The sequence below is a fragment of the Centruroides vittatus genome, unplaced genomic scaffold (assembly GCF_030686945.1).
Source record: "Centruroides vittatus isolate TY-2023 unplaced genomic scaffold, ASM3068694v2 scaffold_769, whole genome shotgun sequence".
Taxonomy (NCBI): Eukaryota; Metazoa; Arthropoda; class Arachnida; order Scorpiones; family Buthidae; genus Centruroides; species Centruroides vittatus.
The window spans coordinates 4,637,033-4,652,133 of NW_027122717.1; the positions used below are offsets into that span (position 1 = coordinate 4,637,033).

At 33.6% G+C, this 15,101-nt stretch overlaps 1 protein-coding gene across 3 annotated transcripts; it reads left to right on the plus strand.

The window, feature by feature from the left end:
* The first annotated feature begins 1,175 nt into the window (after window positions 1-1,175).
* Window positions 1,176-15,101, plus strand: LOC136989902 (calcium-activated chloride channel regulator 1-like). Of its 3 annotated transcripts, XM_067288204.1 has the most exons (16): window positions 1,176-1,310; window positions 2,264-2,387; window positions 3,362-3,450; window positions 3,520-3,669; window positions 6,181-6,478; window positions 6,734-6,840; window positions 6,929-7,099; window positions 7,427-7,560; window positions 7,670-7,781; window positions 7,851-8,075; window positions 8,144-8,449; window positions 9,799-10,035; window positions 10,098-10,371; window positions 10,465-10,635; window positions 12,978-13,253; window positions 13,327-15,101. In XM_067288204.1, the coding sequence occupies exons 3-16, from the start codon at window positions 3,430-3,432 to the stop codon at window positions 13,764-13,766; spliced, it is 2,922 nt and encodes a 973-aa protein (XP_067144305.1). In that variant the 5' UTR covers window positions 1,176-1,310; window positions 2,264-2,387; window positions 3,362-3,429; the 3' UTR covers window positions 13,767-15,101. The 3 variants fall into 3 exon arrangements, with proteins under 3 accessions (XP_067144305.1, XP_067144306.1, XP_067144307.1); XM_067288205.1 differs by lacking the exons at window positions 1,176-1,310; window positions 2,264-2,387 and adding an exon at window positions 2,591-2,783; XM_067288206.1 differs by lacking the exons at window positions 1,176-1,310; window positions 2,264-2,387 and adding an exon at window positions 3,087-3,280.

The following is a 15,101-nucleotide window of genomic DNA, read 5'->3' on the forward strand; positions in this document are numbered from 1 at the left end:
TCCCTTCATAAAATGTCATTCGTAACATAAAAAATACCTCGAAAATACATTAAAGCGGTATCTTTTTAAGTTTGTAACTCCAGAAAATTTTTTTAAAAAATTATCGGTTGACAACCGTGAATTGATGATGAATGGTGCTACAAATAAGGCTACTGTAATTTTAGTATATTAAAAAAAAAAGTATGTATGGGTGTTTTGTGTGTGTGTGTGTGCGTGTGTGGCACGATTTTGTTCATCCTCTTTGGAGCATAATCCTGTGCTTTTTGCCAAAAATTTCTGAAATTTTTCGGGTCGTTTTTGCGCTTTGAAAAATCAGGAAGTTTTGGTGTTAGGAGGATTGTTGCTATTGGATTTTGGTGGTTAAAGGTTGAACGGTGCGGAGATAGAGGGTCTCGAGTAATGTTAGACTTAACGATTTGTTAATCGAGTAGCGTTGGACTAGTTATTAGCATTTACCGTACAATTTTTTGTATAAAACTCATCCCTACCCATAATAATTAAAAATATAAAAACTTTTTTGAATAAAATATCATAACAGTTGGCGCCATATGCAGTTTTAAATGTTACCGGGAAAGTTAAGCAACTCGTTGCTGGATTTTCTTAATTCATTTACTACAAAGGAGGTACGATTATCTGTTATAAATGTTTACATTATATTCTTTTAGTACTGTGAAGAAATAGGCTTAGTTCTCTACAGTATTAATGAGCAAACCGTTTTGTGTGTGTAAAACTAAATATTTCTATAGTATCAATATTATAATATAGAACTAGTACTGTACATACGTGCGGAAATATAATAGTATTAATAACAAATTAATCGTGTTTACCACAGTTTAGATAAACTCAAAACAAACGTTTTCTTTGATATCCATGCCTTATATTACTAAGTTTATCTTTATTTTTACACAAAATATGTTTACTTTAGAGTGTCATTGAGCTAAAAACGCCTAAATATGCATTAAATTATCGTTTAATTTACAACTTTATAGCGGAATGCAACGTTTTTGGACGTCGTTAATATTTTATGTGTGACCTTTACACCCACAGAGCTTGAATTTATGTATATTTAATAGAAATAATTCTTTAATATAATTTATTTATTCGATATAACACAGATTAAACTTATAAATAAAAGAAGATCAAGGACTCGGACACGTGTTTGCTTGTGATAATTTATGATGCAACGCGATCCAATTACTAAAATGACTGTAGGCTCCCCGTGACGTTTTCAATTGGATTAAATGAACTTAGTTTTGGCGTAACGATGAGTTTCAAAAGAACGTAACTATTGAGAATGAAGTCTACTAGCTGTAAGTGATGTATTCTATTTGATGCAATTACTGTAAGGTCGAGTATATGCAGATGATGAGTGTAGATGTAAGAACAGGGTTGATAATTGTAAGTGATGTGTTAAGTAACTGGCGAACGTGTCCTCTATTAGATATAACTGATAGCAATAAAGTCTCCTAGATGAACAGTAACTGAGAGTAAGGTGTATTCAGGTCTCCTAGGCTGTATGTAACTGATGAAAACGAGCTATGCCAGTTGTGACGAGAGTAGATGTACTGAAATAGTTGACTGTACATGTAACTGATCGCAGTAGTCTACCGCATGTAACTTACTATATACTAGATTTAACTAATTGTAGTAAGCTTTACTAGGTGTAACTGAGAGGAGGACTAAAAGTGGTAAATGATTAACAGATCCATTACATATCGCAATAACAAGACTGGATGTAACTGACTGCAGTATTTGACTATACCTCACCATTTTTTTACTTAAAAGGACTTTTTTCCCTGCCCATCGTGGGTTTGTCCAGGCCCACAACGGGGGCGATCGAGTGGTGAGGGTCGGACCGCCCACGTAAAAATTCTGGGGGAGACATTCGCCTGAATTCGATCCTTAGTCCCCAGAGAAGAGGATTAAAGCTTTAACCGCCCAGGCCATCCGGCCGTAACTATTTGTAACCTATGACAAAATGCTATTAATTTTGAGCGCATTTTGATTAAATTGCTGTTAATTATTAACTTACTTGTTAGATGATCGTAACAAAATCGATTTCATGTAAATGACGAGAGCGAGAGCGAGATCCTAATCGTAACTAACGATTGCAGGTTCTAGATACGTCTACTGTATACAGTATAATGAGGGTGATATGCTGTATAACAAACGTAACTAAAGTAATTTGTAGTAAAGACGTAACTTTAGTTGATTTACTAGTTTACAAGTACTTTAGTTAGTTTTATTTTTTTTTTAAATCAAGGTTTACAAGATTTAGTCGAGGAGAAGGAAGTAAAACAGGAAAATATGGTACAGGTGACAACGCACCAATGTAACTGTATTCGGTATTCTGGAAAGAGGAGATAAGCACTTTATTCTTCAACAAAGTAAGTTTTAAAGTTTTTTTTTTTTTTTTTTTGATAAATTAAGAAATTAAATTCAACTATATTTACTTTCATCATCACGCATTAGTCACTAAAATTATTGGCAACTTGTGTGACACCCACGCTCACTTTGACAGAATTGATAGCGTAACTTCAAACAAAACTTCAATAAATTATCTAAAAAACCGCAACGATGAGTCATTTCGTTAAACCAAAGAAGAGTCATAAAAATGTTTTTTAAAATTTTTTCCCTAAAAAAAATGATTATTATTTGATTATTAAGGGTGTAAAACATTCAAAAGGATAACCCACGTGCTAAAACAACCTTTAGATCAGTCACACCCCAGTCCTTGGATCGTTATAACGTGTGTATTTTTAGAAAAGTCAAAAATATATTCTGTAAGTGTTACCATCAAAATTTTATTTGACGCGATTTTGTAGAATGTAAGTTAACCCCGGTTTTAACGATGGAGTAACAGTGTTACGAATACGCTTGAGGGTATTTTTTGTAGACGTGTTTTTTCGGACCGAGGTTACGTCGTTTTGTCTCCTTGTTACGCTACGGTAAAGGGTGAGAGAAGTGCAAAGTTTCGCTATACATGCAAAAAAATCATTTTACAGAGTTACGATTCGACTCGATGGGATTTTTTGGATCTAGGTTAGGGCGTTTGATACTTTCGTTACGCTAGAATGAGGTAACAAGCGTGGTGAGCACCCCTACATAGAAATAAATCACTTAAAAGCGGCATATTGCACTAATAAGAGTGTTTTTTGGATCAAGGTTACGCCTTGTTATGTTAGAATAAAGAAGAGTGTGATTTATTTGTATATATCATTTTATTGAAGGTTGTTTCTTTAGAAAGTGGAGAAATTCTCGATACACTTTATCGTATAATGTAAACATTCTGATGGTTACGCAAGTTAAGAAACAGAATTTTTTAGCGGATATCGTAACTTATCCTATCCTTGATTTACAGGAAGAAGGAAATAAATAACACTCCTATTTCCTGACGTAGAAACGTTAAAATTCTGCATTAATTCTTAAATGTTATTTAATAACGAAATGGTAAGATGTTACGCACTTTTCTCCACGTTGTATGTTTGTGTATATGTAATTTAATACGTATTTTTTTAGAAGTACTTAAGGCACGTCCACATTCTCTTGATCTTCTTACCTTTTCTGAATGGTTCTTTGATCGATTTGGAAGATAACGGCTACAAAGGTATTATCGTTGCTATAAAAAATACAATTAGTGAAGATGCCCAGCTGATTGAGAATATCAAGGTGAGTTTTTTTGGATAAAAATTGTGTTTTTTGGAATTTTAACCGGGCCATAAGCCAAAATACTCGAATTTTCTCTATCTAAATGGAATGTTTCGTGTATATTTACACACATATAAGTAAACTTTTAGATATTTTTTGGAATATTTTACTATCAATGAAAGGTTGTACGGTGAAATCACACACAAAAAAAACGAAAGAATCAGAGATTAAACTCGGAAATCCTGGTTACGTTAGTTGCGAAATGAAAATTTTCCATTTTTAGAAACGATTGTGTCTTTTAAAACATGGAAATTTTCTTACATTTAAACGACAATTTCCAAAAAAAAAACAATAAAATCCATTCCAATTTGATAAATACGCGCCCGGGTGTTGGGATTTTTTAGATGAAACAATCATATTTTAGTCCTTTTTTTAGATTCTTTTTATATATATAAAAAACCCTAATTATAATTATTATATAAAGATATTTTGGAAAGATCACATTGAGAAAAGATAAAGATGCTATTCTTACTTAAAAATAAACTTTTAACATTGCAAATAACATATAAGTTAATATTTAAATTTAAAAAAAAATCCGTACATCTTTGTGTTTTTACACGTAAAGATCACTAAAAATGTTTTTTGAATAAGATTTTAGACTGAAATATCTATCTTTAGAACATTTAAGAGATACAATTTTTCGAATATTTTACACAAATAAACTCAGTAATTTAAAAAAATAATCAATAATAGATTTTTTTTTTAAATTATTTCAGTTAATTGAATGAAATTGTTTCGATAACCAGTAAACTTATTTACTTCCACGTTAACGGAAGTTTTTAATTTTTCGAGGAATTTTCAACGGATGTCAGCTAAATTTCATTCGAATTTCATTAAATTTATCTATCAAACATCAAAGATTCGATCGTAAGCAAAGAATGTAATTTCCCACCCCCCTTTTTAAATTTCTATTCAAATATATTGAATTAAAGTAGCCTTTCGTGCGTAATGCACGTCAAAAAGCAGAAAGAAAAATAATTTCCAGGTTTTATCATCAAAAAATTCACGTTAATATACGCCGCTTGTAGATAAAATGACATAATACAAACAGAATAAAAGCAATAAAATATATTTATATACTAAATTCTGCAAGGTTTTTTAGAAATTTAAGATTACATGGAACCCTTTAGTGGACACATCCATTCATTTCTAAAAATTTAACTTTATAACCTCTTTTAGTGTCCAAAAATTCATACGGACTGACAGACGAACGTGCGGAACAGTTTTAGTAGCTATTTTCTCCCATTTAAATCGTTAAAATTAGTTAAAATCTCAGTTTTATTATCTCTAAAATATTATTTCTTTTAGAAAATGAATATTTTTTTGATGAATTTAGCTCTAAAGCAACAAAATTCCTGACATTTCTTATGACAATTGTGACAAACTTTACACATTAAATCTCTTATTTAAATAAGGGAGATTTTTTTTCAGAAGATTAGAAGTTTTGTTTTATTTTTAGTAGCAAAAATAACATCCACAAACACATTAGACACTTAAATTATCATTTTTATTATGTTTTTGATAAGTGTCAAAACAACTAGGAAAATTAAATGCCAACAAAGTACAGGTATTTTTAGGATATGTACCGGGTACATTTATACATGTAGGAATTACCTAAAAGGATTTCGACTACAGGTATACATATTGTAGGTAACTTAAATTGCATTAACGCTGAATTTCTAATCGAAATCGCCAAAAGATGGCCACCGGCGCCCAAATTTAAAAATTGATTTTGATAATTATTACTAGATTAATCTTGCAGAGAAAATGCCATAACGGCGATTTTAACATCGCTATTTTCTCCAATAAATAATAAAAGTAATACCCAATTGAATATTTTTCTTAGATGTTTGTTTTTCTTCTTAATTTTCAACTCTTCAACTGTGGTATGATTAAAAGGAGTTGCAACTCTCCGAACTCTGGCAAAAATTTTTATATTCTCGGACTCCTAAATCGATTTTTGGAGTATAATAAAACAGAATAAAAAATAGGAGGCAGCGTTTTGATATTGTCAAACGTAAAAACTCCTAGAATCAACTCTTTGGAATATGTCAAGCTTATTAAAAGGCCCTCTTAGTGCTCCGTTTTGAGTTGCCCGAGCCTACGACGAGATGGCCGCCTGGCGAAAAATGGGACCCAACTTATGCGGAATGTACCGTCTAGGTTCGATCCCGGATCCACCGGAACGGTAGGCCGATGCCTTAACCGATCCCAAAACCTCTGGAATCTTTCGTGAAGATATTAGTACGTTGTTCTTTGCCGTCCGGCGTTCTCATTCTGGATGTGCAATCTATGATGAATACGGAAAAAGACCCTCTTAGTACTCTTCAGTTAAGGGAGTATTATGCAATGATTAGTCATAAATATTTGCGGTTTTAACTTGCGAGGAAAATAGAAATAATTATATTTATAAATGGAATGGTTTCACCACATAATAAACACACATTCAACACATTTTCAAATGTTACATAGGAACTCTTCAGAGACGCGTCTGCTTTTCTTCACAAAGCCACGAGAGGACAGACATACTTCAAAGAAGTTACCATTGCGATTCCGTCGTCTTGGTCGAACAAGAGGGAATATCTGAACGTTCTGTCGGATTACTTTTCTTCGGCTCACGTTCGCATCGACAAACCAAATCCCGAATACGGGGACGCACCCTATACCTTACAGACGGGCGGATGTGGAGAACCCGGTCAGTACATTCACCTGACGCCGAGATTTGTGAAAAACGAGAATGGCGAAATAGAAGATGCGTATGGTCCTCCCGGTAAGAATTTTGTTGTTAAAAAATACATAAATTTAGTATCGAGAAAGGTAAATTAAAATCGTCTCAGCACAATGGATTACATTATCGGTTTTATCCGTTATGACGAACGACCTCTAATAGTACCAACGGACACAAGTGAAAGAGAGTATGACTCGAACTATTCATAAATATTTAATTTTAAAAATTATATTAGCTCTATTATAAGAATTAATAATTAATTCAAAGCGGATGTCGATAATATTGCTTACATTTTAGCTCGTCAACTGGTCCACGAATGGGCTCATCTCCGCTACGGCGTATTTGACGAATACGGCATACCTGGAGATCCGAGGTTTCCTATGTTTTATCAAGACAGCGGGAAGGTTGCTTGATTTTTTTCTGACATTTTACATTTTTTTTTTTTTTTTTTGGTAAATTCTCTCTGTAAGCCGAGATTTATCTGGTTCTTAGATGTATCCTACCAGTTGCATTAAAAATATCAAAGGGTGGATTGAATCGAAAAATGGTGGACCTTGTTATATTCTCGAAGGCGGATACGTCGATAAAGACTGCATATTTATCCCAGATATGCATCATCAAGATGTCACGGCTTCTATTATGTATATGCCATTCATTCCCACGGTATGTTAAGAAGTGCTTTTATATTTTTTAAAAAAAATCCTGTGTTAAAACAATTTAAGGAATCTTCAAATTCTTAATATTTTGATTGCCAGGACCCCGGTTTCGAGTCTAAGTCAAACTATAAATCTTTATTGATAGTTTGATTCGAATGTGTCGGGCCCAGTGTCTCGCCGTCTAATCTTTTGGCTCGTGATACCCACGATGGGCACGAAAAGGGCTTTACAAATGCCTGAAAATACAAAAAATAATTTGACGATTCCATCAATTATGATTGAGTTTATTTATTTTTTAATTCTAAAATATTATACTGCTGACAAATATTTTTAGATGGATGGATTCTGCGATAAAACTGATGAAAGATTCCATAACGTCAGAGCTCCGACCAGGCAAAATGCATTATGCCAATACAGAAGTACGTGGAATATCGTAGCGTCGCATCCCGATTTTCAAAAGAAAAATAGGTATGTAATTAATAATTTGGCTGTACGATTTTTGTCGCATACACGATATGTAATCTATTCAATCTGTGGAGTCATTGCATACACAATATGCAATTTATTTAAAATACAGAACAACCAGGCAAGCGGACGAGCTTACCGAAATCTTATTTCGAATAGTCAAACACGGAAATCTGGAAGGGGGAAGATTCGTATTGGTGTTAGATGTATCGGGAAGTATGAATGTAAGACATTTCACAATATTTAGCTCTATGTAAATTTAAATACATTAAAATTCTCAATTTTTCTGTCAGGGCCAACCAATTCAATTGTTACATCAAGCCGCGACTCGTTTCGTGGAGGACAGAATCCCGGACGGATCCTACCTGGGCATAATCCAATTTAGCACTCACGCTCAAGTATTGTATCCACTTACAAAGGTAACTAACCAAACGCGATACAGCTTAAGTAAAAGTTTACCCGACAAGGACGACGGAGGAACGACCGCAATCGGAAAAGCTGTGGAGGAAGGCATCGAGGTAAGTCCAGACAAAATTCTATGAATAAATACGAAGAATTAAACACGTATAAAAATATACCACGGCAGGTTCTTAAAAATAACACCGACGACAGTATCGAAGGAGGTGTGATTATTTTAATAACCGACGGAGAAGAAAACGTAGTGCCTTTCATTAAAGAGAAAATTCCAAGACTGCTGAAAGAAAAAGTAATCGTAAATACAGTGGCGTTCGGCAACTTGGCTTCGGATAAATTAGAAAATTTAACAAAAATAACGGGAGGAAAAGGATTTTTCTTTGGAGACCTGAACGGAACGCGTCCCACTTCGGATCTGGATGCCGCGTTCTTAGAGTCGGTTACCTCTCAGGCCGATATAGACTTACAACCGGTTAAGGTAAATAAAGTAAAAAAGTTTTTATTAGTGTTAATAGCGAGGTTGAGGCCGAAATTTTAAACGCGAAAACGTGTACGTCGGACGTTCGGCGCCGCTTTCCTGTAAGCCTAGAAGTTTGACAATGGCGTTTGGAATGTCGAGCACGATTGCACTGACTTTCCAAACGCCATTGCCAAACTTCTAAGCTTACAGGAAAGCGGCGCCAAACGTCCCGACGTACACGTTTTCGCGTTTAAAACTTCGGCCTCAACCTCGCTAATGTAAGGCTTTTAAGCTTCGGAAGTGTTAAAAAGTGATTAATTCTGACTTTCCAATCTTGTCTCTTTTCAAATAGCCGTCGTCTTTAAAAATATCTTTCCCAGCGAATGCACATTTTGACAATACAACCCAGAAACACTTTCACCTTCAAATACAGTACATTTAATACATCTTCAGTTAAATAGAATTTATTTTAAACCTTTTTCTAGAGGCAAGTTATTCAAATGTAATTTCAATGCATAAATCTTACTATTAAACTGTATTATCGGATTTAACATGTAATGTAACTGTTTCGGAATGTACAGTACTTGAATAAAGTTTATTGTTTCTAACAGTCACTCTAATTGCCTTGATCATGTAAAGCGTGCCAGTATCCAGTGGCCAGATCAAGCAAAACAGGTTTACTAGTTTAATTATGTACAATTTAGCCTACGTGCTCGAGTAGGAAGCGGCGACTAAATTAGTTTGGTTGCTGCTACCGTTAGGCGATTGCTTTTGAGATTATTATTGTACAGAATGGACTAGAAACCCCCAATTAATTCCTTTTAAAATTGTCATAATTTAGAATTAATTAGCCTATGGAAAGTTTTGTATGCACCCATAAACGACGCCGAAAGTTTGATAGTGGTCTTGACACCGTTTTTGTAAATACGATGCAAGACGAGTAGCTAGCGATACGATAGGCGAGCGACACTATAACAACACGGGGGATACTCGTGTAAGCTGTCGTGTTGCTTGTGCCCATGTATGCTTTATGCACAGACACAGGGCATAATCTAAAATGATTACAATGCACGACTGCTATCCGAGAGATTTGCATCAAAGCCTGAATTTCAGGTTATAATTCTAGATAAAGATAGATTTGTTGTGATGAAAGTGCAATCTTTTACACGTTCTCACTTCTCTACGCAATTTATTAAAGACAACTTGTTTTATTTGATGTCTGCGAGAATATGTTGCTATTATATTCAAATATCAGAGGTAAAACTGAACAAGATTACGTTAAAGAAATGAGCTGTTAACATTTTTTATAAATTCTTCTTTAAAAGATTACAAAGAAAGAGACTAATTCATATTTTTTTCTTTTCTAGATTGTAGACGAAATGATATATTTTATGCAAAGGAACGAAACTTATCAAGAAAGAAGAATTTGGATAGACAAAGAATTAGGAAAGAATACGATATTTACTTTCTTGAGTACGGTCATCAATGGATTCGAGATGCAGATATACGATCCGAACAATAAATTATACGACAAATCGAGCCCGGAAGTTAGTATAGACATGAACGTGAGGAAACGAATTCAAGTTATCATTCCAAATGCACAGGTAAAAAATATACTGCCGTTTATTCATTTTTTATAGAATATAAACAAATATGAAATTTACAGAGCGGACAGTGGACTGTACGATTCCAAAGAACGCAATTCCATTTGCCCATTACTATTTCCATGTCTTTGACGTCCGAACCGAAAGACATTCGCGATCAACCTATACGAGTCAGATCCTGGCTGAGCGATTTCCAATTGGAGTTTCCGGCCCACGCTAAAGTTTATGCCGAAGTTAAAAAAGGTTACAATGCGGTCATTAATGCAAAAGTTATTGCTACGGTCGAGAGACCCATGGGAAAATCTGTCGATATTGTATTAAAAGACAGCGGCGCTGGTAACATTTCGTTATTATTATTATTTTTTTTAAATTAGAAATCATTTTGCCAGTCAAAACCTTGAATTTTTACATGACGATTGAAATTTACAGGTGCGGATGTTTTGCAAAACGATGGGATTTATTCGGCTTATTTTACGCATTTTAATGGAAATGGTCGTTACGCCGTAGTAGCAAACGTAGTAAACGATGGAGGAGCAAAACTGAAACGTGGATCGAGATCGTCTTCGGCTCTGCCTATCCCGAAAATTGCAAGCAAAACTGGTAAGCGAAAATTACTCAAAATTTCTTTTATATTTTGACCTACATAACATCTCCAAGATAGGAAATTGGTAATTCATAATTCTTACAAAAATGGAATAGAAAGTAAGTCACGGGGCTAAATAATCAATGATAGAATGTATACCATAGAGAAATAGTCAACGATTATGTAGCATTTTTAATTAGTTATTATAAATATATTTATAACTTACTTATAATAACTTAATTAATTACAAAATCTTCAGATTTGTGAGTAAATTTAGAAATAGTAGTGCATTGACTACATCGAGAGGTGGTGTTGCAAAGAAATCTTATTTATCGCGCCAACTGAACTAAGGCCTATAGAATTATTGAATTTAATGATCGCAGACAGAGAAACAAACAAAAATGGCAAGATAGCATATTCTTTCTGATTAATTCGTACTGATGATCAGTTGTGGAAGTGACAAGATATCACCAGTTTATAATGAAGACATATCTTACCATAAACTGCTAATATCTTCAAATGGAACAAAGAACATAAAGAACAAAAATGAATTAGACACAATACGTATAACATGTACAACGAGCAATGTATAACAATTCAGTATTTGTATTTACGTGATGAAAAAGGCAGGAGAAATGCGTAAATAAGATTATGCCTAAGTTAGTATTTTAATTAAGAAAAATAAATGACGATTGATAATTTAGTTCTTACAGAATAAAAAAAATTTTTCTTTCATTTTGGACTTAAAATTTCGAAAAGATGGCTTTTAAACCGGGTACGGACTCTTTGAGATTTCGATTAACAGAATGAAAATTAGCAAAATGTATAAGATAATAAAGTTTTAAGTAAAGAGTAGATTATGTGACATTGCTGAAGAGTTTCGAATGGCATATCTTCAGTCTATAATGAATAAATATTCAAAATTTAAGTCTTTCTTGCGATGCATAGTAGACAGATGTCTCAGGACATTGTTAAATCTATTTCTCACAAGTAATTGTTTGATCACCAGTATAAATTATTTAGGTAGTCTGCTATACTTATAAAAGTAGAAAAGTAAAATAATGTATAATAATGTACAAAAAGTAAAATAAAGTATTTTATATTTTGTTTTCTTGAAAAATTTTACAATATTTTCATAATTGTCTGTAACAGCAGTAGCAGAAGATCGCATCCAAAACGCCTCGTTTTGCTTTTGCACTCCTTTCAAAATCTGGATCATTCGCTACAATTTGATCAACCATTTCGGTTATCGTTACCAAACTTTTTACTAAGGAAATCTGTAGAGAAACTTTTTGGGTTCTTCGTTTTCAGAATTACTATTTTCCAGTTGCATTCGAATTCCTTGTTCTGTCATTTCTTGAAGTTCGTCGTTGGTAAGGCTCTCACCGGAAACCTGCAGTAACTCCTCAATATCCTGCTCGTCTATGTCTAGTCCCGCTGTATTGATTAGGTTGACAATTTGGTCAACCTAATCAATACAGCGATAGGCCCTCGTCGTTGAGAATTCTTGAATACCATCAGGCCATAACTTCTTCCACATTTCGTTCATGCATTTATCAGTTAATTCTTGCCAAACCAAGTCGATATTTCCTATGGCATCCATGATGTTATATTTTTTCCAAAATTGCACCAAACAAACAGATTTAAGGAAAGTACAGCCCTACGACGAATTGTTACCTTTTGCTGATTGGTTCGATTTTGGGAATAATCGTATTATATACGAATCAATGAAATGCCGCCATAATTTCAATCAGCGTAAATTTTGAGCTTTTTTTAGGCTTCGAGCAGACCGCGTTATATCGAATCAGCGTTAATCGAGGCAACGTTTAGCGGGGTCTTACAGTATATTATCTCCAGTGGCGTGCCGTTCATGGAAACTGTGGAAGCACCGCTGTATTGATGGTGTACAGCAGCCAGATTACAGGCATTCGCGCATGCGCTTTACAGAACATCAACCTCACGCTCTTCAGCTGGTGGATGCTACACACCAAAACATCGTATAACGCTTCCAGCGATTCTATCCAGGGCCGGCACAGCTTCCCTATCGTCAAATGTCACCGCACGCCACCGATTATCTCGTATTGCAAAATGTTAGAATGAGAATTTTCACATGCTTGGGGTAACAATTTATGTTTATATGAATTAAATACATAGAAAAAGAAATCTTAAAGGTTGCTCTTTATAAAAAGTTTGGTGTTTTGCAACAATAAATGTTTTGTAAGTGATTACAAAAATTCGGTTCTATCATTTTTGTGTACTATCTTCTGCAGTTGTATTTTAGATAAATATTTGGTTTTATGATCACATAAAATGAAAATATGTTTATTTTTATTTTGAAGACTTATCTTAAAATTTTCAGCAAAAGAATCACTGGGAGAACCGACAAACAGCTTCCCATTAGATGATTTCGTTTTTACTACGGAAAAGAAAGACGAAACCATCGACGCAGAACCCATAGACCATCTTCAAAGGATATCCGAAACCGGAGCATTCAGAGTTCAGAACTGGAAACGAAAATCCAAAGATAACATCCCTCCCGGAAATATCACGGATTTAATCGTTCTCGGAACTAATCCAAAAAGACACGCGCTTTTAACCTGGACTTCTCCGGGTGACAATCTCGACGATGGAATAGGTAATTATATCCAACTTCTGCCGTCACCGGCATTCGATTTAAATCATTAACGACGAATTTAATTTATTTATAGTATCGTCGATAGAACTTCGATCTGATTTAGATCCGGAAATACTCCTTTCGAATTTTAACGAGTCCTTCTTGTATAACAGTAGCCACGTGATTAACGGTACCCTGGAACCATTACCTCCGGGCGAACTTCAAATCGTAGTTATAAAGGTGCCGGACGAATTTTTTCCGTCGGACGACAATACTTCAAATAAGACGGTGTACTTTGCCGTCAGGGCAATCGACAAGAACGGCAACGTTTCTCCTGGTTACAATTTGGCATTAGCCAGCTTCAACTTTAACTTTTACGGACGTAAACCGAATTCCAACAAACCGTTCAGATGGTGGCCCGCCGTCGTTGGCATCGGCATCGCCATTTTATTGATGATTGCGCTTATGATAGGGCTCATTATTATTTTCCATCGAAAAAAGAACCACAAATTCGAAAAAGTGTATTGCGAGTAAACAAATCAAAATAACATTTATATCTGTTCAAGATTCTGTGATATATGCATTAATTAAACTGTAAATAATTCTATCACTGGAACGTTCGAACTATCGAAAACTATGTTATTACGTCTGTAATTATTTCTTAATATTTACCATTGGTATTTGATAATTCATTGGTATTTCTGCTCAACTGATTTTTAGAAATTAAATTAAAGAACCAAATATTGCTAGATTTATCCAAGCATAAAAAATAATTCTGCAATATCGATTCTTTAATATTAATCAACATATTTGTTATTCGTATTTAAAATACGAAATATTTATTCCCAATTTAAATATTTTTTAGCAAAATAACGATATCGAGTACCGAGTTAAATTCTATTTTAAGGCTTTTTTACTAATATTTATTAATATCTTACAATATATAATTATCTTTAGAATTTAATATAATATGCTAAGTAGCCTATATTGTGCATTTAATTATTATTTTATGCTCTTATGCAATTCCATTACACATACAGTTAAAAAGAACAGTACAGTATTTAAATGTAAAAAAAAAATTAAATTAGATTATTGTTAATAAAATCATAGTAATTGCCTAAATAGTTAATATTTTATTATTAAGAATTTTTATGTACTTCTCAAACTATTCTTTCAGACTATTCAAGTGACTTAAAACAGCATTATCAGGTTAACATCTGGTTAAAGTTTTAATCACATTTACAGTTTTTTCATAACTTTACGGTATCATTTAATAGAAATTAAAGAAATTTTAATTTTCAACTCTTTCTGTCTTATGGGCACTAACAGGATCTTTTTCCAAATCCATCGTGGGTTTGACTAGGATTGCAATGGGATGGAGGGAAATGGAGCCTGACTTATCTGAGACAGACCTCCCACAAAAAATCCTGGGTTTAGTCTCCCAAATTTGATAGCAGTTTACCGGAGTGGCAGGCCAACGCCTTAACCAATTAGCCATTACTGTATTTTTATCTAATAGTAGTTGGCTATTAAATCAAATATGTTAATATTAATTTTTACACTGATTAAAAAGAACGATTATTTGGTCATTCCTATCTAATCTTATTATAATTAAATCATTGGCATTCATTTATAGAAAAAATACCCGGTAATGTAGAAAAATAATTGTAGTAGATAATAAGGCCTAAAAATATTCTTCCACATCCAAACATCACTTATGAAATTTTGGACATCAAAGCAGGTATTCAAATACCCAAAGAAAAATGTTAATATAAAATAAACAGCGTAATTATAAATTTAATTCAGTCTTATAGAAATACAAATATGTAATATTAAGCTAATTAAAATAAATCAAAAAATTTGAATTTA